Source organism: Felis catus, chromosome D1 (genome assembly GCF_018350175.1).
Source record: "Felis catus isolate Fca126 chromosome D1, F.catus_Fca126_mat1.0, whole genome shotgun sequence".
In the NCBI taxonomy this organism is placed as follows: Eukaryota; Metazoa; Chordata; class Mammalia; order Carnivora; family Felidae; genus Felis; species Felis catus.
The window spans coordinates 60,693,424-60,717,136 of NC_058377.1; the positions used below are offsets into that span (position 1 = coordinate 60,693,424).

Sequence of the window (23,713 nt, forward strand, 5' to 3'; positions counted from 1 at the left end):
AAGTCAGTGGTCATTTTTGAGTTAAAGTATGTATTGAGGTACAATTAACAAATAAAATTATAGTATATTTAAATAAATTAAAATAAATAAATATAAATTTATAAATATATTTGTATTTATATGATAATTTGGTATCTGTATATACTGTGAAAGGATTCCCACCACTGAATTAATCAACACATCTGTTATCTTACATGTCTTCTTTTCTTTCTTTCTTTCTTCCTTTCTTTCTTTCTTTCTTTCTTTCTTTCTTTCTTTCTTTCTTTCTTTCTTTCTTTCCTTCTTCTTGCTGAGAACATTTAAGTTCTACTCTCTTAGCAAATTTTAATTATCCAATATAGTATTACCAACTTTAGTCACCATGTTATACTTAGATCCTGAAAATTTATTTTTGTAACTGAAAATTTATACTCTTTTACCAACTCTCTATTTCCCCATCCACAGCCTCTGGCAATAACCATTCTACTCTCTATGAGTTAGACTTTTTTTTCTTCATTACACATATAAGTGATATAAGTGGTACTATACGGTATTTGTCTTTGCCTGGCATGTTTTGTGTAGCATAATGCCTTTTAGTTTCCTCCATCTTGTTGCAAATGGCAAGATTTCCTTCTTTTTTAAGGCTGAATAATGTTCCATACCTTTTCTTGTTTCCATACCTTGGCTATAGTGAATAATACTGCAATGAATATGAGAGTTCACATATGTTCTTGAGATAATGATTTCATTTCCTTTGCATGTATATCCAGACAGACATGGGATTGCTGCATCACATATGGTAGTTCTATTTTTGTAATGCCCCCAATTTTGAATCCGAGAGACCACCAAGGAGCCAATACCGGTGCAAACGCACGAGGGTTTATTTGCAAGCTCAAGCTTGGGCCCAAGTATACCCGACACAGCGGAGCAGGGACTTGGACCCCTAGGTTAAGAGGCGTAGCAGTTTCATAGGGGCCAGTGGCCAATGAGATTGTAATACACACAGAAAAGTCTCATAGTCATGTCAGTCCACATGCAGGTGGCCAATTGAATTACAATTTACCCTATAGTAACTGTTTGAACTAGCCTATCACTCTGGTCAGAATTGGCGTGCAAGTTTGGCGGGCAAAAGGCGGGGTTTACATTCTCTGGTGGTTAGGGGTTCCGCATTCCTACATGAGCCGGTTTCCAGTAAGGGTGTGCTCAGTGGCTTGACTAGGGTGGGGGAGTGTCTTAAGCAATAAGTAGGTCATGTGGGGGTTATACATGAGATGGTGGGTGTAGCACAAAATGGAGTTAGTCTTGCTCTGCTTGTCCAGGGGTAGGGGATTTTTGTTAACTTCCTTGGGTCCCACATTTTTAATTTATTGAGTAACCTCCATGCTGTTTTTCATAGTGACTGTACCAATTTATATTCCCACCAAAAATGCACAAGTTTTACTTTTTCTCCACATTCTTGTCAACACTTGTTATCTCTTGTCTTTGGATAATATATGACAACCCCTATAATATCCACTATTGTTTTTTTGTTTTTGTTTTTGCTTTTGTATTCCTTTCATCTTTTATAGGTCCTGGAACATTGTAACTGATTCTTGAATGCTTAACATTGAATGATATTAAAAAATGGACTTTAGGCATGAATTTTGGCATGGCCTGGGAGAATTGGTGATGATAATCATTGGAAAGAATCTTAGATATGTGATGCTGCTAATCTCTGGTCATAAATGTGGATTGAGAGTAAATCTTTTCTTCTAGTAAAAGAAAAGTTTGGGGAAATCTCTGTCCCCAGAAACAAATTTATGTTCAGTCATTTCTTGTCAATCTAGTTTGGAGCAAATGATTTGCTGCTCAGAGATGGGGACTAAATGAAATTACTGGGGGATGGAAACTATCCTACTTACCAGACAACCTCAGACTCTGACTCTCAAGGGCAATTGGCTACCTAAACAAGTGCCCTCCACTGACCAGGCCAACATAAACATGACTGGGAACAGGGCAGTGTTTTTATGATCCTTGGTCCCTGGAGACCCCTTTTCACTGGGAAAGATACTCTCATTTCAGTGAGCACTTGCCTGAAACCCAGAGGCCTCTCACGGCAGGGGCTGCCTACGATCACCTCTCTAAGTTGACTCAGCTCTGCAAGCACCCAGAGGGCCTCCTCCTGGAAGCCCTTCCAGATCAATGGGAACCAGAAGTCAAACACTCTCCCAGGACTGTGGCCCATGTGAACAAGGAATAAGCAATGGCCATAACTATCCCTTTAGTTTGCCACATTCTAGAATGCAATCACATTTTCCTGGGACAGCTTTGAACAATATGACCTTCTGTTGGTTTTCTTCCTTTTGTACATAAGATTAGTCATATCAATCCTATTTGAATCCCAGTTGAATCTTACTTCTCCCTTCTACCACACTTAGTCCTGGTGAGAGAGAGAGAGAGAGAGAGAGAGAGAGAGAGAGAGAGAGAGAGAGAGAGAAGCGCATTTCTTAAACTCCAAGCTTCCAGGCTAATGTAGCTAGATGACTGTTTAAAAAAAATCTGTGGCTTGCTTGCCACAGACAGAAACCACATTTCTATCCCTTCAATATCCCTGTGAGTCAGGGATTATCACCCACTGCCCTCTCCATGGTAATGATAATAATGAGTATTTATTGAGTTCAAACTATGTACTAAATACTGTGCTAAGCATTATATGTGGATTATTGCACATAATTCTCACTAAAACCCTGAGGGGTAGATAGTGTTATTATCCCTAAGAACAGATGAGGCAAACAAGGCTCACAGAGGGTGAATTGACTTGATGAGCCACAAAACTGTTTGCTCTTTCTATTGGATTGAGCTTCCTTTTAGGGAACTTGTGAATATTTTCTAGGGTGGAAAATCCCTGCCATTGAGAGCAGTTTTGAGTTTTGAAAGAGTCTTAATTGGCAGAATTAGGGGTTGGTGATAGAATTGATAAATACTACCTTTGGGCAAATAGCAGGTGTGGCCTCAGGGAAGGGGCTTGGTTGTCTTATGTGAATCAGAAGGCAGTTTCCAGGAGTCCCTGCAGGGTTTCAGTCTTATAGGCCCTTTGGAATTGTTTAAGACTTCTCAATGTTCAGAGCACATTATATTTAGAATGGGATGGGATTCAGAGATTATCTAATTTAATCACCTTGTTTTATAGAGTTAATTCAGAGAGATTATGTGAATTAGACAAGGTCACCCACCTAGAGGCAGAATAGGAACTATACCTCTGAGCTCATAAATCCCATCCTAGAGCTCTTTCCTTCCCTTAATACAAGAGATTAAATATCATCCTTATTGGTTACTTTTATAAAAGGGTATTTTCTTTAACCCAGTATATCCAAAATACAATCATTTCAACATGTTCTTGATAAAAAATTGACAATGCTAATGAAAAATTTGCCTTCTTTCTTTGGTGACCATTTATTGTGGTGAAAGAAACATAACACAAAATGTACCACTTTAGCAGTTTTTTAAGTGTGCAATTTAGTGCCATTAAATTAGTTGCACATTGTTGTGCAACTATCACCACTATCTATTTCTAGAACTTTCTCATCAGTACAAATTGAAACTCTGTTCTCATTAAATAACACCTCATCATCCGTTCCCCCAGCCCCTGGTAACCTCTATTCTACTTTCTGTGTCTATAAATTTGTCTATTCTACATATTCATGTAAGTGGAATCAAACAGTATTTGTCCTCTTGAGTGTAGCTTGTTTTACTTAGCATAATGCTCTCAGGGTTTATCTATATTGTCATATGTATCTAAATTTTATTCCTTTTTATGGCTGAATAATATTCTATTGTATGTATATACCACCTTTTGTTTATTCATCTGTTAATGAACACTTAGGTTGTTTCCACTTTTTTGGCTACTGTGAATATAGTGTTGCTATGAATATTGGCAAACAAGTCTCTGGACTACTTTTGTTTGTTTTTTATTTATTTAAACAATTCTTTTAACATTTATTTATTTTGAGAGAGAGAGAGCAAGCGTGAGTGGGGGAGGGTCAGAGAGAGAGAGAGAGAGAGAGAGACAGAGACAGAGACAGAGAATATGAAGCAGGCTCTGCACTGTGAGCACTGAGCCTGATATGGGGCTCAAACTCACGATCTTGAGACCGTGACCTGAGCCAAAATCAGGAGTTGGCTGCTTAACGGAATGAGCCACCCAGGTGCCCCAGTCTTTGGACTATTTTTAAAAAATGAAAATGTTATTTCACTTAGCATAAGTTAGTAAAAGAAAGACAAATACCATATGACTTCACTCATACATAGAATTTAAGAAAATAAATGAGCAAAGACAAAGAGAGAGAGAGAGTGAGAGAGGCAAACCAAGAAACAGACTCTTAACTATAGAGAACAAACTGATGGTTACCAGAATTGAGGTGGGTGGGGGGATGGGTGAAATAGGTGATGGGGATTAAGGAGTGTACTTGTGATAAGCACTGGGTGTTGTATGAAAATGTTAAATCACTATATTGTACACCTGAAACCAATATTACACTGTATTTTAACTAACTGGAATTTAAATTAAAACTTACAAAAAATAAAAGCAGTGTTTAAAAGAAAAAAATGAAAATCTTAGGGCAAAGGGAAGGGTCAGGGAGATGGCAATAGAATATGAGTAAGTTGGGCTGCAGTGGAATACCATGAGAGATTTAAAAGCAAAAGATACATACTTTATTAAATTGTCAATATGGCCATGCTCTTAGGCATATGGAACTAGGTGGGAGGGTATGATTTGAGGTTGAGTAATACATAGGAAGATAGAAGAGGATGGAGGTTGTGGAGAGAGACATAATGAGGTTCAGTCTCATTAAATGAGTCTCCTGTCCTCATTATTTAGGGTGAGTCCCGATACCTGAATCTCTACTTTTACAGAGAATGGGCATCTCTTTGTTTCTTTAGGGAAGTCACTCATTTCTTCCATTCTAGTTCTTTCTCTCAGTCCTAGTCTATCTGTGTTGATTAGCTGTGTGACTTTGGAGGCCACTTGACTGCCTCTGATCAGGGAATCACAATTGGATGATCACAGATACATATACTAGGAGGACCCTTTCTCCAGAGGAAAGGTTAAGTGTCTGATGTTTCCTTCTCCTAAGGAAGCTCTAAGGAGATTGGAGTCTCCCCCTTGGTTTATCCACCCAAATCTCCCACCCAACATTTATTCAGTGAAGCTACTAAGAGACCCAATGATTTTAGTCACGTTTCAGCTTCTCATCAGATCTGATTTCAACCATAAAATGGAAATATCCCACCTTGAGAAAAGATGCATTCAGCATCTTCACAGTTGTACAAACAATACCTGTGGTAGACTAGGAAAGTAGACTAGAGAATCTCCTGCATCTTCAAATCTGAGTTTATAGGATTCTATAAATATAAAAACAGTAGGCATAACACTTAGCAAAATTTAAAATAAAATTTTATTGTCTTATACTTAAGTTAAAACCCACACATATGAAATATTTAAAAGATACAGGATATACTGACAAAAGGGAGATATGGGTGAGAAGATGTAATCTATAAGTAGACAAAAATACTCTCCCTTAATCTGGAAAGAAACAGGCTGTAGAACATGAAAGGTGACTATAAATCACGAAGAGCAATCTGGATTTGTTGCTCATGAGGGCAGAGTTATCTCTCAACACAAAGTCACTCATCTTAGAAGACACACAGCAGAGAGAAAACAGGATTTGCACAGGCTGAAGAAATAAATGGAATATATTAAACAGGAAGCAATATAATGTGGAAATTAAGTAACTATATTTGGTTATCAAACTCAATTTCAAATCTTGGCACAGCACCCACAAACTATGACTTAGTTATCTTGTTAATGAAAGGCTCATTTCTCTCACTTGTAATGGGGGACAAAAATGGTACCTACCCCCAAAATTGTTGTGAAGATCAGATAAAATCTCTAAAGCAGTTAGTATAGTGCCTAGAACATGGTAAACACTTCAGACATGTTCATTAGCATTATTGTGTAGGGCTTAGATAAATTTTCAGATATTGCATAGTAAACCAACAATGAGGTCTTTGACAAGCTTAGGTTTGTGTAAATTATCAGTTTCATTTTCTTCATTTTGAAAGTTATACATGTCATTTAAAGAAGACATCCATAATAAATAAATTTAGAAAGTCAAAACTGAAATGAGTCACTAATTTGAGCACATTTCCTTGAAGGCATAGATTGCTTTTCAAGTTAATTTCAATCATGTGTCCTTTTTATTTTATTTTTAACATTATATGCATGTTTCATTTTATAGCAGAGTCTTTAAAGGTCACATAATATTCTTTTAATATGGATTGTTCCACATATATTTCATTAAATAAATGGACCATACTCAAATTTACTATTCCTTACTTTTATATATTATATCCTGTGATCTTTAGTATATGATTAATAGTGGTGTAGCCAATGTATTTTATGAAAAACTGCTTTCAGCATTTAGGGATATTTTGTTAGGATAAATTTCCAAAAGTGAGAAAGCATTAAAGCATATAAGCTTTAAAAATTTCTTGCTACATATTGCCAATTATACCATCAGCTGTGATGCTCAAGAATTTATATTCCAAAATTGTGAATTTTCATTAATAAAAACGAATTTCCTATGAAAGGTAATCATGGTAGCCTCCAAACTTTCATCCCAAGCAGAGGTAGCATTTGGAGGCCACATCAGGAAAAATCATTAAATAGGCAACTAGAAATAAGCTAGTATTAGGAAATCATTATGTCAAGCCACTAAGGATAAGGGAAAGTGGTAAAGATCACCTGCTTCCCACAGCCTGAGGGTCCTTGTCACAGCTGATCTTGAACATAGCTAGCATCCGAGTTCTGATCTTTTTGGTCTTGGCACCATAGATGATGGGATTGATCACAGGAGGCAGAAGTAGATAGACATCACCCATAAGAACATGCACGATGGGGTCAAGGCCTTTTCCAAAACGGTGAACCACTGAGAGTCCAATGAGAGGAACATAGAAGGCTAAAACCACACCGATGTGTGACACACAGGTTCCAAAAGCCTTGGCCCGCTCTGACTTGGAAGGCAGTTGTAGAACTGTTCGTATAATCAGAAAATAGGACAAGGAGATGAAGAGGACATCCACGCCCATAACCAGCAGAATGGCAGTAAGACCATAGACCTCATTGGGCAATGTGTCTGCATAGGCCAACTTCATCATATCCTGGTGCACGCAATAGGAGTGTGAGAGCACATTGGAGTGGCAGAAGGCCAGCCGCTTGATGAGCAGAGGCAGTGGGATAAAGAAGAGGGATCCACGGACCACGGCCACCATGCCAATCTGGGCTGTTACTGTATTGTTGAGCACTGCTGCGTGGCGTAGTGGGTGACAGATGGCTATATAACGGTCAAAGGCCATGGCCAGCAGGATGGTGGACTCAATAGCTGAGAGGGCATGAATAAAAAACATCTGGGCAATGCAGGCATCATAGGTAATCTCCCGGGAATCAAACCAGAAGAGGGCGAGGATCTTGGGCATGGTGGATGTGGACAATGCCAGGTCAATGGCTGCCAACATGCAGAGAAAGAGGTACATGGGAGCATGCAGGCTGCGCTCCGTCCTTACGATGAACACCACGATGCAGTTTCCAAACACTGCTACAGCATACATTGAAAGCAGGGGGAAGCCGATCCAGAAATGGGCTTCTTCTAATCCGGGGATACCAATGAGTACAAAGGTGGCATGTGTGAAATTGCAGGAACTCATAGCTGGCACCGAGTAGGGGGCACTGGAGAGGGTGAGGTCACACTGGCAGCCAGCTAGCCTGCTAGGACATGGAGCACAATCAGAGAGGCCAGCCCTGGAATCCTGGAAACTGAATGTTTCTCAGCTCTCCCTCTCCTACTGTCTCCTCCCACTCTTCCAAGCCATTTACACTCTTTCATAAGCTCTAAAGTCCTCTTCCAAAGGGAAAATGGTAGTTAAAATTCATTTATCAGGGAGCCTGGGTGGCTCAGTTGGTTGAGTGTTTGACTTTGGCTCAGGTCATGATCTCACAGTTGGTGATTTCGAATCCCACATCAGGCTCACTGTTGTCAGTGGAGAGTCCGCTTTTGATCCTCTGTTTCCCTTTCTCTCTGTCCCTGTCCTATTAATGCTTTCTCTCTCAAAAATAAATAAACATAAAAAAATTCATTTATCAGTTACTATTCCCAAGGTCCGTTTACATTTTTTAAAGGGAACCTGGGGAGAACAATGCTTATCCCAAAATGTATCCTTTCCAAATTCCTTCAGACTCCTGGCCCACACCTTCATTGTCTGGATACTGGGTGGTCCTTTTCTCAGATAAGTGTTAACAGATACCCTATTGGGAACCCCTTTACAGGTGTGTTCTCCTTCCCTTCCTTTCCTTCAATTGTTCATTCATTTTATAAGCATCTACTTATATGATCTACTATGTACAAGGCAATGTTCTAGATGCTCATGACACAGAGATAAAAGACACATCTTTTGCCCTTCAGATGCCTTGTCTATGGTGGAAGATAGACAAGTAACAAAATTATTAGAATTTTGGGATAAGTGTTAGCATAAAGTGTGCATTTAATGCATGGGAGGGGAAGAGAAATGATCCTTTTGTTTTTAAACATTAAGTAGGAATTAGAGAAGGGATTAATGGGTATACCAAGACAATGGGGATAGGTTTTGGATTTTTTTTTTTTCCTTCAGATTTCCAGGATTTTAGGTCCCTAGGTCTAAGGCCAGCAAGGGAAGAAAGAAACACAAAAACAGGAATTTTCTAAAAATGAAAAAAAAAAAAAAAACCACTAAGGAAAAGAGGCCCACAAGTCAATCTATTGAGGAAAATAAGGAAACTCCTTTGGGAGTAGTTCCCTCCACTGACTTATCTGGGGATGAAGGTCCTGGCTTCCAGCAGATGAGGGTATGTGGCCTCCAACAGATCCTAGCTGCCTGGCATTGTCCCTTGTGAAGGCTCTTCTCTCTATTCCTGGCTGATGTGTTTCTCGACATAAGACAGCTGCCTCCAAGGCCATATTCCTTACCCCAAGGAGATCTTAGGTTGAGTCCTAACCCTCCTAGAGCTTTGTCTTTTTTGGAACCTCTGCCAACAAGTCATTCATATTAGGGGAAGCTTTTTGCTTTTGGAAGCCCTGTCCTGCCCCCCACTGGCTCTGCCCCTGCCCTCCCACCCACACACCTGGGCTTTGACCTCATCAAACACTTTCCCCTGCTAGGCTCCCTAGGTGCCCTGGTTTTTAGAGCTAATTGTTTCTAAAAAGCCAAAGGCTTGGCTTCAAGAGGTAGGGCCTCTGAATTTTGGGAAACTCTGCAGGTGTCTTCATCAGTGATAGTTAGGTAAACCTGTTCATTTTCTCAGGCTTCTTCTTCACTCCTAATCTGAGTCCTTACTGCAACTGGGAGTCTCTCTTTTATTTGGCTTTAAGGGGGAGGGTTTGGAGACCAGCAGTCTTAAAATATTGTGTGATAAAATGGGAACTAAAAGATGTGACTTGGATTATCCTCATTGTGGATAAGCAAGGGAGAACAAATTCAAGTCAAAGGTCACAAAATTCTCAAGTCAAAGATCACAAATTCATACCTCTGACCACTATTTTCTCTTCTCCCTATCCTCAGATCTTATGCAAAGACATAATAGCTACTCTCCTTGGCAAATATGAAATCCTAAACTTAGCCCCAAGCCTCTGTCAGAGAATGAAAAGACCTTTTCATAGACAGATAATTGCATCCTTCAATGAGATTAAAGATAGCTTATGTCTTGTATCCATCCAGTCATCTATGTATCTATCATAGGTAGCTTGGGGTGGGAGATTCAGAAATCGAAACAAGTCAGGCTGAAAAGTATGGGTAATGCTAAGGAAACTTCCCTGGAGGGAGGCCAGATCATTGGACCTTGGTTTCCAAGAGAAATGGGGCCCCAAATGAAGGAAAAGTCATGGAGGGGGAGTAGGGGGAACACAGTAATTTATTTCCCCTTTCCCAAAGCCTCTTGCACATGTTACTATGTGAGTACCCACAGATATAAGGGTCTCTGTTGGCCACAGAGTTGGATCCTTTCCTGACTCCTCTTTCCGCAGGGCATCTTTTCTGCTTTGCTGGTAACAGTCTAAGACTTTGAACCATTATCTTGTCTCCCCAATTACCTATCCCAGAAGACCTCATGTCTCTCTCCCATGTTGTCTGGCCTTCTGCCTAAAGTGACCTCTGTCTAGGACCAATTTCAGCTTCTCTTTGGGTCTGAATGTGGCTGTTGCATTCACTCTTACTTGCCTTTCTGGACTGTCAGCCAGTGCTCTGGGACATTTCTTCTCGGCCCATGAAGATGTGGGTTGGACAAAGGGGCTTTCCCCTCCTTCCATGAGACAGTTATGGTGTCCTCAAGGTCTCTTAGGATGGCAGGAATTTTGGCTTCCTGACCCCAGGCGAGAGTGCACTCGCTTGAAAACCATGCAGTCCTACTGAGAGAGAGTGCAGCTGGAGCTGGCTCTCCCTTTCACAGGCCTATTTATAGCACTGCCTAGGAGGCCCATGGGGACAGACTGTGGGAGTATGAACTGAGGCCCCTGGGGCTTGGCAGGCAGGGGACAGTATCTCCATGTCCATATGGGTGTCACAGGATCTCAGGATCTACATAAGAGTGAAAACATATGGTACCTGTCTTTCTTTGTATGACTTATTTCACTTAGCATAACACTCTCCAGTTCCATCCCACTGTTTTAGGTGTGTGTATGAGGGGAGGTGATCACAAGAGGGCACTGACTCTTCCGTCACTCCCACACTTACACATACAGGGCTTTAGACAATCTATCCACACTCTTCCAAATAACTCAAATTTCCCCAGTTAGCAACAGAAGTTAGAGCGTTTCCTCATTAGCCACTTTGCTAGACGTGACAGGCAATCTGGATCTATAGTTATGTCCTTGGGCTCTAGGAGTTCACATCCTGTTTAAAAGCCAAGATGGGTACACAAAACCAGTAATTTCCATAAGTCAAAATAAGGGCGTGTACTTCTTCAGATTTTCATTCCCAGCTTTTCTTTCAGTTGATGAAATAGACCTTGAAGTAGGGAACCCACTCTATTGCACCTGTGTTAGGTGCACACATAAGGCATGGTTGAGATAAAGGCTCTTTGCCTTGGTTGCAGAGTTATTCGTGAAATACTGGTTGGAGAACTAGGTGTGCTGATTCTTTATTCATTCACATTTAATGAATATTTATCAGGGGTCTACAATGTAATAAGAAATACAAAATTCTTTTTTAAAAGTCCACCCTCATGAATTATACATCCTGGTAAGAGGGACACATGGTACATGGTTATTATGTGAAACTAAATAGTTTCTTCTTATGACTACCTAAAGAGAAAAAAAAAGTGAAGAAGAGAATAGGTAAATATTAGGGTGGAAAGTTGAAATTTGAAAAAAAATTTAACATTTATTTATTTTTGAGGGACAAAGAGAGACGGAGCATGAGCACGGGAGGGGCAGAGAGAGAGAGGGAGACACAGATATGAAGCAGGCTTCAGGCTCTGAGCTGTCAGCCCAGAGCTCAATATGGGGCTCAAACTCATGGACCACAAGATCATGACCTGAGCAAAAGTCCGATGCTTAACCGACTGAGCCACCCAGATGCCCCTGAAAGTTGAAAAACCTGTTTGAGAACAGTTTCTTCATAAAGAGGGTGAAGGGATGCACAAAAAGGCACTGAGCTCCTGGACCACTAGACCACCAGGAATGAAAGTTGAAATTTTAAATGAAGTTGTTGGGGGAATATCTCACAAAATGGAGACATTTGAGGAGAAGCCTGGAGAGAGTGAGAAATATATCCATGGAGATCTCTGAGGATGGCTATCTGAAGAAGAAGAACAGAAGCTACAAAGCTGAGAGGGGAGTGTATCTGGGAGTTTAGAATAACAAGGAGGCCAGTGTGTCTGAGCAGAGAGAACATAAGAGCAATAGGGAGATAGGATCAGATAATAGGGAATTGGATCATATAGGACTTTATAGGACTTTTTACAGGACAGTTAAGGATTTTTACTTATAGTATGAATTCAGGTAGCTACAATAGCAGCTATGTGTATACTACTCACCTCAGCTTTCAGGAACTTTTCTAATTCATTATGAGCTTGTCTACCTTGGTCAGAGGTGACATTTGCTCTTCAAACCACCTATTCCCAAATTGTCCAAATTACCCACTTCCTAGTGATAAAAGCTTCCAAGTTTCCAGGATTGTTGGATAGTGGGACTGTCCATAGGTTAGTGTGTATGTTGGGGGTGATGAGGTAGGGGAGAAATATCTGCAGAAGTACTATGATCATCTTGGCTATCTGGTTTTTTAGACTGACGTTCCTTCTTATTCTGATTTTTAGGACTCTGTGTACCTCATCATTCTTCTCTAAGTTTCCCTTCCTCTTCCCCCACAAACAAATAAATATCAAGTCTGTAAATGTACATCATCTGAACTTTTTCACTTCTTTCCAACAGTGAATGAATGAGTCATAGTCCCTGGTCATAGGAAGTGGGCACAGAATCTGTGGTGAGGAAGTAGTTACAGTAGGGTCTGAAAAGGGATGTCCTGAGAAAGAGGCACAAAGTTCTGCAGAAGCACCTGGAAAGGACACCAGATGGACTTGAGAAGTCAGGAAATGCCTTTGAGATTAAGTCACTTCTATTCTAAGTCAGGAGAAGGGAGATAGTGAGGGTGCTACAGAGGGAGGTAACAGCTTGTGCAAAGGGTTGTAAGTGACCCAGAGCAATCACAGGTAAGAAATGCAATTGGTTTGTTGTGCCTGCAGCCCTGAACAGAGGGCAGGTGATGAGGCTTGAGACCTAAATAGAGCCAGGTCATCCAGGGTTGTTATTATTTTATTATGTGGCAGACCCTAGTTTGGGGTCTGGAAGACAGCATGAATGAAACAAAGTTCTTATTCTCAAAGACCTTACCTTGTAATGGGGAAACTAGAGAATAAATAACTGTTTTGGTGGGGGAGAGGAATACCAGGGATTAAAAACAAAATAGGTAATGAAGAGAGTGAATGAAGACAGGAATTGCGTGAGTGTTGTTGTTGTTATTTTTAATGTCAAGGGCCCTGTAGTAAGGTAACACTTAGGCAGAGACCTGCATGAGTTGAGGCAGTAAGCCATGAGGGTGTTTGGGGAAGAACATTCCAAGTAGGGAGGACAGAAAGTGAGAAGTTCGATGTTGAAGTATGGTTGGTGGGTTTAAGGAAATATTTGGAGGCTAGTGCAGGTATAGTAGAATGAATAAAGGGGAGAGTAGTAGGAGATGAAATTGGGATGGTACAGGGGAGTTAAATCATATAGATCCTCATGAGATATTATAATGACTGTGAATTTTCCCTGGATAAGACACTGGGATATGTTGAACAGAGGAAGTGGTATGATCTTTTTTATGTATTAAAATAATCACTCTAGGGGTGCCTGGGTAGCTCAGTCAGTTGAGTGCCTGACTGTTGATTTTGGCTCAGGTCATGATCCCAGGGTTGTGAGATTGAGCCCTCTGCTGGGCCCCACACTGAGTGTGGAGCCTGCTTGGGGTTCTCTCTCTCTCTCTCTCTCTCTCTCTCTCTCTCTCTGTCCCCCTCCCCTGGCTTATGCATTCTCTCTCTCTAAAATTAAAAAAAAAATCACTCTAGGGGCACCTGGGTGGCTCAGTTGGTTGGGTGTCCGACTTCAGCTCAGGTCATGATCTCAAAGTCTGTGAGTTCGAGCCCTGCGTTGGGCTCTGTGCTGATAGCTCAGAGCCTGGAGCCTGCGTCTCCTTCTCTGTGTCTCCTTCTCTCTGCTCCTCCCCTGCTCATGCTCTGTCTCTTTCTGTCTCAAAAATAAATAAAAACATTTAAAAAAAATGGAAAAATCGCTCTAACTACCATGGGGAAAATAGATAGTAAAGCAAAAGTGGTGGGGTGCCTGGGTGGCACAGTTGGTTAGGCATCTGACTCTTGATTTTGGCTCAGGTCATGATCTCACTGTAAATTCAAACCCTAAGTCAGGCTCTGTGCTGACAGTGTGGAGCCTGCTTGGGATTCTTTGTCTCCCTCTCTCTCTGCCCCTCCTCTGCTGTCTCTCTCAAAAGTAAATAAATACACATTTTTTCAAAAAAGCAAAAGTGCTGAAGAAAGATCTACCAGGAGACTATTATATTTCAGGTCCAGGATAATGTTGGCTTGGAACATGGTGGTAGCATCAGAGGTGGTTTAAAGAAGCTGGATTCCAGGTATCCATATGTGGAATATCTGAAAGAAAGAGTCATCAGCATTTGCTGATAGTTTGGATGTGGAGTGGAAAAGACAGACAGGTGTCAGAAATAACCCCAAGAGTTCTATATCAGCAACATGAAAAATAGAATTTCTCAGGGAAGATGTGGTTATGTGAATATTAGGATATGGTTTGGGGCATGATAATCTGAGATGACTGTTAAACATTTTAGTAGGAGTACTGATATATAGCATATGAGTCTGGACTATAAATATTAGTTTGGGATTTGCCAGCATGTCGATGGTATTTAAAGCCATGATGCTAGATGAGATAACCAAAAATGGGAATATAACAGAGAAAATCAGGTCTGAGAACAAAATCCTGGAACTTTCCAGCATACAAAGATCAGGGAAGTGAAGACCAACAATAATTGAGACTGAAAATGTTATTGTCAAACATACTGAGAATTTTCACACCATCCTTTTTATTATAGTACTGTTGTCACCTAATAAACTTCCTGTAGATATGACGGACTACTCCTTCCTTGCTGGAACTGATACCACCTTAAGGGGCCGACTTTACCAAGTGATATCAATGTGTCATTGAAACATGTGCTGTAAATATTTGAGAATTAATGGACATACCCAGGTTGGAAAAAATAATTAACTTGTTGGATTAAGCCTTTATATTAAGCATATGGCCACAAATTGAGCATTTCCAAGTAAATGATACAAAGTGAAATTCATTTGCAGTTCTTAGTCATTTTTCAGTTTCTGCTGGGGCAGAAAGTTGGTGGAAAGCAAAGAGAAATTCTGGAATATGTTTAGTTGGGAAAGAACAATCGGGTAGAAACACATTTGTACTTTTCAGGTTAGAATATTCTATTTTGGGGTTTTTCTCCATAATGTGGTTGAAAATTTCTAGAGGATAGAGTTGTGGGTTTTTTTGTTTGTTATTTGTCTGTTTGTTTGTTTTGCTTCTTTATGTCACCCAAATACAAATTACATGGACTCATATATATGTGTGTATATATATATATATATATATATATATATATATATATATAATATAATCATATGTATGTGTATATATAATTATATATGTATTATATTATTATAGGTAAAAATATAGTTGAAGTTAGGAGTGTTGGGGACCCTGGAGTCAGTTTGCATGCATGTGAAGTATGCTCTGTTGTTTATGAGATGTTTAAGCAAGTAACTTAACATTTTTGTGCCTCAGTTTTTTCATTGATCAAAGAAATAACTACCTTATAATGTTGTTTTAGATGTGTAAATAAATGTAAAAAAACACTAAGAACCATGACTAGTCAAAAGAAATAATGCTAGTAAAAATTATTTTTTTAAGTTTATTAGAGAGAGAGAGAGAGAGAGAGAGAGAGAGTCACAAGCAGGCTGTGCACTGTCAGTACACAGTAATGTGTACTTGGTTTGAACTCAGTAATTGCAAGATCATGACCTGAGCTGAAAGCAAGAGTCAATTGCTTAACTGACTGAGCCACCCAGGTGCCCCTGTTAGTAAAAATTATTATTACAGTTAAGAAAATACTACCTATTTCTCATAAAGGAGTGGCTTTCTCATAATGTGTCATTCTAACTGCTATAAAGAGGACCAAGTAAGAAGATATAGTCTGTTGGCAGGATAAACAGTTTAGAACAAACAGTGGTGGGTGGGAGAAATTCTAGATTTAGGACTTTACACAATTCATCCCTTCTATCTTCAAGTCTCTGTCTCCTCATCTGTAAAATAAAGGGTCAAGGTAGCTGATGTTTTACATATATTCCAGATTTAATTTTAAATTTTTGTTTCATGATCACAAGTTTTGTTTTTAAATTCATAACGTAGACCACTAGAATTCTATGATTCTATGTATCTTTGGAATGGAGAATTTTTATCATAGCTCTGTGTATCTGTTTGGTCTTCACACTATAGATGAAGGAGTTCATTACAGGAGGGATTAGGAGGTAGGTGTTAGCAATCATTGTATGAACATAGGCTGGGGCTCATTTCCCAAATCTGTGAACAAAGGACAGACTGATCAATGGAAAATAGAAAATAGCAACAGTCCCAATATGGGAAATACATGTGCTGAAGGCTTTCTTCCTCTCTTCTGGGGATGCAATGCTGAGGACAGTCTTAATAATCAAAATATAAGAAAGGAGGATGAGGATTGAGTCAACACCAACAGTAGAGATCATGGTAGTCAACCCAACTGCATTGTTGATCCTAGTGTCTGTGCACGAGAGCTTCATCACATCAGGGTGGAAGCAGTAGGAGTGGTGGAGCACATGGCTGTGGCAGAAGGACAGTCTTTTAAGAAGTGCTACCATTGGTGTTAGCATTAGTGTCCCCCTGATGACAGTTGCCACTCCACTTTGAGCTATTCTGAAATCAGTTAAAATGGTGGCATACCTGAGTGGATTAGAGATGGCCACAAAACGATCAAAGGTCATGGCCAACAACACTGAAGATTCCATGACAGTGAAGAGTTTAATATAGAACATCTGTGACAAGAAGGCATTAAAGCTGATCAACCTGGCATCAAACCAGAATATACCCAACATGGTGACCAGGGTAGATATGGACAGGCCGAGGTCAGTGGTGGACAGCATGGAGAGGAAATAATACATGGGTTCGTGGAGGCTGGGCTGAGTGACAATGGCAAAGAGAATCAGGCTATTTCCTGAGAGGGCGGTTATGTAGAGAAAGCAGAAAGGAATGGAGATCCAGGTGTGGAAGACTTCCAGCCCAGGAACACCAGTTAGCAGGAAAGTGATGGACGTAGATGTGATATTCTGGAAGTTTGACATGCTGGATTAAAAATACAGAGTTCCAAGATGAAACTCTGAAACAACAACTATATTTTTTATATTAATCTAATTATAAATAATGTTATCAATCAAAAACAAACCAAAGATGAATATTTATATACTATGTAAAAGTGAATTACTCACTTAAATTGATAAAGGAATTGTAAGATTTCAACTTCTGTAGTAGGTATCATTCTTGTATGTGTCCCAGACCATCATTTTTCTGTCCTGGGACCCTTTGTTGGTAGTTATGTTTATACTATGTGACTTTTTCCCTCACTTGTCTAGCCAGAGATGACTAGACTAAGTGAAGACACCCTACTAAACATAGGTCAATAATATTTCATCCTTTCTGGACTTCCAAATGTGATAAAGAGGTAGCAGTTTAGTTTTTCTGTGTAGTTGGCATCAGAGAAAAATAGACTGGGACTGTTGGAACAATGATAGTACATCAGCCTTAAGTATAGGAGACAGATAAGCTTACAATTTGGGAAGCCAGAAAATATTGAGAAAGAGATAGTTATGATACAAAGCAACACATATGAAATAATAATAAATGGCTTAGGCACTGGGTGCAGTCATGTGCAGATATCTATGGTATCTAATCTTTAAATTGACACTTGCAGTATAACATCTGGTGTTTCATTTGGGTAATGGAGTTAGAACACAGATCTACCACCATAGAGACAGAGGCCTCTGCCCCCCCATATGGTATAGCATGCTGCCTTATTCAAATATATTCCTCTCTTCAATCTGCCTGAAGACTAGCTGTTTTACATTCTGTTAAGACATACTTCTCAGGAGATATTTAATAGAATTTTACTATTTTGCTCTGGAAGAAAAGATATTAACTTTACTGTGAACATTGCATTTCTTTTTTCATTGAGTACAGAATTGCAGGCTAGTCAGATGGGCATGAATGAGTTGGAAGAGGGGGTCTTGGGAAAACAGACATTAGGCCTATGACTGGAGAGGGTTCAGTCAGTAAGGTAACTGGTTGTCAGGGGAACCTAAGTGTTTCCCAACCACTCAAGTTCACCCAGATAAAGTGCCTCAAGGATTCCCTAAAGAAATCTTAGTTTTAAAAATTGGGAACTTTTTAAAATTGAGATCAATGAAATATTAGAGGAAAAAGAAATGCTAAGTTACATGAATTGACCCAAAGAGTGAACTATAACTTTAGACTACAGTGTAGAGTCATGAGAATATCCTCAGGGAACCAATGAAATCACTGTCAGAAATGTATTATACAACCTCTTAATAGAAATAAAAGTTGACAGAAAGGGAATATTCATTAAGAAAGGGAGCATTTTCTTTTTGACACTGCTTCCAATGACTGTTTATTGAGTGTCATGATACAACCAACATTACACAGAAATGAATTGGATACAGATTTGTTCAGCTGGCATGCATTTCAGTTAATTGTGAAATTTTGAAAGTTAACAAGTTTACCAAATTTGTGGTTTAACAAATTCTATTAGCACTTTTCGTAAATACATTGATTTCTGAAAAACATTCTTAGTAACTCTATTTAGCTTTAAAAAAATATATATTGATCAGAATGGCAATCTAAAAATCTACTTGTTAAATTAATAGTACTTGTGATAATTTTATTTTAAATTATTATTATTATTATTATTATTATCTCATTTTCCACAAGTCCTTGACCTGTGTATTTACTATTAATTTCCAGAATGCAGGTCTCAGTTTTTGACATTAGCAACTTCCTGGGGTCCATGGGAGCTAGAGTAATTATGAAAAAGGGAACAGTTCAATAGTGTATAAAAGGTTTGGGGTATCTTGAGAAGGCTTCTCAGGAAAATAAGTGATTGAAAGATTGCTATGCTTTCTGTAAGTAGAAAGGAAGTATTCAATCAAAGCTTTTAGAATGGTATATGTGGAAGTGTTGAGCCAGAATGAATCTATAATATCTCTTCCTTTGCTCATGACTTATACTCTCAGGGACATTAACTGAGCACCTACTTTATGCATAGTGTGGTGTTAGAAACCAACAAAATCTCTCTTAAAGAATTTAAAATCAAGTGAGGGAGAAATAATAGCACTGTTGATAAATAACTTCACCATCTAGTGTATAGTGGTGAATAACAAAGAGGGTTATGGAGGTGCAGAACACCTCCATATGTGTCACTCAAGTCTGGCTATTATGAAGACTTTTACGATGATTATTACTATGACATGCAATGTTTGAGTTGTAACTTTTGTTATTGAGTTCCAGGAAATTTTATAAGAGATCTTTTTTTTTAAATTTTAAAATGTTTGTTTATTTTTGAGAGAGGGAGAAAGACAGAGCGTGAGTGGGGGAGGGGCAGAGAAAGAGGGAGACACAGAATCCAAAGCAGGCTCCAGGCTCTGAGCTGTCAGCACAGAGCCCAGTGTGGGGCTCGAACTAACTGTGAGATCACGACCTGAGCTGAAGTCAGACACTCAACTGACTGAGCCACCCAGGCACTCCAAGAGTTCATTTTTAAAAATTGCTATCTGAATAATTTCTCTTTCTTCATTATTTCTCCATGGCTTACTTTATATTATTTTATTAATTCAAACAATTTATTCATTGAACATTTTTGTTCTTCTTGTCAGTTTTTCCCCTTCCCTTTCTTGTTGAGAGATCAGAATAAGAACATAAAATATAGGCTGAGCTAATTTGAGCTGAGTCTAGCAGAGGGAAGAGAACTCTCTCAAATTCCTTCCTTTCCATTGCTCTACAGCTGGTCTTCCTGTACCCTCTCCTCATCCATGCTGGGTGTAGACACAGAAGATTCCTTATTCCTTTTCATAGCCAACAACTCCATTTAAGCTCTTGATCAACCATCATCAACACTTAGTTCATTATAGTATCAAACTGGGAGCTCACTGGGTATTGTTTTAGCACTAAGGATATGAAGCAAGAAAAATAACAGTGGTTTAGTGCCTGAGAAAACCAGAGAGGTTGTCAACACCTCATCTTCTTAAGGCTGAAAACTTTATCTTTAATAAGAGCCCAGTGACTCCTGTGAAAATGAAAACTTACCAGTTTTGAACACGTACTACATGCGAGGCACTGTAGTAGGCACACTGCATAATAGGAGGAGTCAAAGAAATACCACTAGCTGTAGAGTACACAGGATAAGGTATTTCTAAGTGATAAGACAGAATAGTGTGGAGTGACAGATTCTGAGTGTGCGTATACATGAATGTGTCTGTGTGTGTCAAGAGGAATTTATTCCAAGAACTCTTAACCAAGAAGATGAATTATAATTGTGTGAAGTTTTGATGGATGAATGTAAGTTTATAAGGATGAAAATGAGGAAAAGGGTGTTCTTGACATAGATAACAACATGAACAGAAACTGAATGAAATAATAGCACAGAAAGTTTGTTGGACAACTACAAGAAAATTAAAATTCTGGAGACTTAAAAATGATCTGGGTGACATGGGAGACAAGCTAGAGAAATTCACAGGGCCAGGACATGAATATCTTGCATTCCACAGAAAGGAGAAGGAACTTTGGTTTTAGTTGCAGAGCACCGAGCTAGGCATTTCCAAATATTTTATGAATAAGTAAATCATTCTTCATTTCTTCTCCCTTAACTCCAAGAAAATTCCTTTCCTTCTTTAGTATCTTCAGTAGTACCAGTGGCTCCTTTTATGCAGCTTCACTTCAATACTCAGCTTATACCCCAAACCATTAATGAAAACTTCCCACACATTTATATAGATATTTTCAACACATTCAATTCAACTAAGATATATTGACCATCTTTCACAGTTGGCCACTGTGCTTTGCTAGTAAGTGAAATAAAACACAAACCTTGTTTCTCCCTCAAGTTACTGCCTTACCTTTTGCAATGACAAAAATGTTCTTTGAAGGACCATCTGCCTGGCTTTATTTTTCCTTCACCTTCAGTGACAATCTGGGTTCTTTCTCCAGTGACTCAGGAAATTCTCCAACTTATGTCACCAATGACTTTCTAAATACAGGTCCAAATGTTTATTTTCAGATTTATTTTCCTCTCCCTCATCTCAAATTTTCACAGTTTTTGGCAACTTTTCTTTGAAATGCTCCTTCATTAGCTTCAATGATAGTAATTCTGTAGGTTTTTTAAAAATCTGTTTATCAAACAGTGGTTTTGTTCTTTGTCTTTTCAGTTGTTCTTTAGGAGTCTTTTTCTTTCAAGAAACCCCTGTTCTTTTCTTGCTGTCCAGTATTCTCTCTTTGGAATATCTTAGTTTTTCCCAAGGCTATAAATAGCACTTATATCCAGATGATGCGTAAATCTGAAATCTAATTATAGCTTTTCCTGAGCTCTACAGTTCAAAAGTTAACAGGATCTTTGAAGCCATGGTAAAATGTCTGGGCTGAAATTCGAAGGCAGTAATGAATAATGGAACTAGAGTGAGATGATCAAATAGGCGTTTTGGGAAAACTAACAGGCAGCAGTTTGGAGAACAAGTCAAAGCTCTCTGCTAAGTGCCAGTGAATAAAAGGTGAATAAACTACTTTATCTACCCTTGAGGCATACCCCACCCATTATCTCTCAGACACTTCCACCTCAGTATGAGCCAAACAAAACTCATTCCTTTCCCCATTCCAAACCTGGTGCTCTCTCTTCTGCCTCATTTATCAGTAAATGACATCAAACTCGAACAAATAATCTAATCAGAGTTACTGCCTTCACACACACACACACACACACACACACACACACACACACACACACAATCTTCTCCCTCTCATCCCCTACGTGCAAATGTTTTTAAAATATTTATTGATTTTACTTCTAAAATGTCAAAAACTGGAGAATGAGGAGGTTTATGTTTGAAGGCTAAGTAATAGCAATGTGGTTTGTAGTGGGTACTTGAAGTTGCATTTCATTGTGCTTTTCTTAACTGGAAAACTTATCTGTTCATATCAAAGAATAAAGGGGGACTAATAGATATTATTAGGGAGAGGTACCAAAATTCCCCCAAACAACTCTTCATGCTGCCATCACCCTGGACTCTGTTTAATCCGTCCTCTCCAATCCATGTACAACCTTCCTTTTCACATGTGAGATATAAGCTATAGTCTCTTAATTTTCCTGCCCTCTCAGATCACAGTGATGCTCTTCTTCCATTGTACTGTTGTGAGCTATAGCTTGTGGCTATGTCTTTAGCTGCTGAAACAGACCATATAGCATTATCAGTATTGTCCAAGCCATTGCTCATGGCATCACTGTAGCATGTGACTGATCTGGGTTCAGATCCTTGCTTAAACATAACTACTTTTAAGACTCTTTATAGCAATAATAATAAAAAAAATTACTCATAACAGCAGCTACCATTTCTTAGAATTTATTTTGTGAATGTTGCAGAGCTAAGCACTTGAGAAACATTCTTTCAATTCTTACTACAACATCATTTGGCAAGTATTATTAAATTCACTTTGATTTCCTTTTCCTGATAACTGAGTATCAGAGGGGTTATGAAACATATTCAGAATCACACACAGCTAATGAATGTCAGACTTGGGGTTTTAAACCCAATTAAAAAAAAAAAAAACTTCAACACTCCTGCTCCCGAAAACTATTGTTTTGTGTACAAGTAGTATAAACTTTCTTTGATCCAGTTTCTCCATCTAGAAGGTCGACTGTATACAGTGCCTAATACTGTGCTTGGCATGCAGTAGGTGTTCAAAATTGGTATTTTAAAAAATTTTTAGTAGGAATAATTGGGCTTAGAAATGACTTTTCAACTCCTGACAACCTCTTTGGTTTTCTCAAGCACCAAACCACTAACATAAACATATAAGCACTCTTATGATAAACATATAAGCACTCTAATAGAGCCATTTGCTTAACAAACCACAGGCTGTCCAATGTACGCTGGGCAGAACAAAATGCCCCTTCTTTGCAGGTTTCCTGAGAGTAAATAATTCTATAAATTCTACTGTCCATATCAGCCCACTATCTCACTATCTAATCTAATTCTGCACATTGTGAGGAAATTCTTCCTGTGGATAAAAAAGTTCAGCTTGCCTACAGTCAAATGTTTTCATCGAACAAAATGGTTTTACTTACAGAGTTTCTACAGCAGTTTTGCTGGTCTCTTTTAGGCTCAGAAAGCTGAGGAGGCTTTAGATTCCAGGGGAGGACCAAGTTTATGAGAAGACTTGTTCCAGCCTGGATAGAGACAGGCCCAGAGCTGAAAGGTCTCTTCCTGGCAGTGGTGTCACTCACTGTGTCTCCAGGGTATGGTGGTTCCCAGAAGACTTCTTTTGCCTTATACAGTCTTTGTCTGTTCCATTATGCAACTACTTATTGTGACTATGTGCTTTTTAGGCTGATGTAATTTTTTTCCTTGTGCCCTTTTATTGAAGTGTTTTTTGTAGAAACAATTTTGAGATATAATACACAGATCATAAAATTCGCCCATTTAAAACGTACGAATTCAATAGTTCACAGTAAATTCACAGAGTTGTACCATAAGCATCATCATGGTCTAATTTTAGAAAATTATCATCACTGTAAGAAGAAATCCATGCCCATGGGCAGTCACTCTGAAGAGGATTCTAAAAAGTATACTAATTCACTAAAAGTCATCTCCTCTGGTGAGTGTAAATCACACTCCTCTCCATAACTTCTTAGCATCTATTGCTATTCGTGGCAGTTCTGTTTCATAAGCCTACCTGTGCTTCTT

The 23,713-nt window shown here is 39.0% G+C and overlaps 3 protein-coding genes across 4 annotated transcripts in view; 1 reads left to right on the forward strand and 2 right to left on the reverse strand.

The window, feature by feature from the left end:
- The window catches only part of LOC101081161 (olfactory receptor 51H1-like), a 309,613-nt gene that overhangs the window by 83,320 nt on the left and 202,580 nt on the right, over positions 1-23,713 (forward strand). The gene's annotated exons all lie outside the window — the stretch shown is intronic.
- On the reverse strand, positions 5,397-23,257 carry LOC101100330 (olfactory receptor 51E2). 2 transcript variants are annotated; one of them, XM_023239490.2, is made up of 2 exons: positions 23,095-23,257; positions 5,397-7,780 (listed from the first exon to the last, which is right to left on the reverse strand). In XM_023239490.2, exon 2 carries the CDS (start codon positions 7,720-7,722, stop codon positions 6,760-6,762), a length of 963 nt encoding a protein of 320 aa, XP_023095258.1. In that variant the 5' UTR covers positions 7,723-7,780; positions 23,095-23,257; the 3' UTR covers positions 5,397-6,759. The 2 variants fall into 2 exon arrangements, with proteins under 2 accessions (XP_023095258.1, XP_044894747.1); XM_045038812.1 differs by lacking the exon at positions 23,095-23,257 and adding an exon at positions 20,876-21,709.
- LOC105260971 (olfactory receptor 51F2-like) lies at positions 15,980-17,431 on the reverse strand. Its single transcript, XM_011286672.3, is given in 1 exon segment — positions 15,980-17,431. A coding segment is annotated over 1 exon segment (945 nt). The 5' UTR covers positions 17,036-17,431; the 3' UTR covers positions 15,980-16,090.

Excerpts from the sequence above, each read along its gene's own strand:
- LOC101100330 (XM_023239490.2), bottom strand. The coding sequence starts at position 7,722 with ATGAGTTCCTGCAATTTCACACATGCCACCTTTGTACTCATTGGTATC.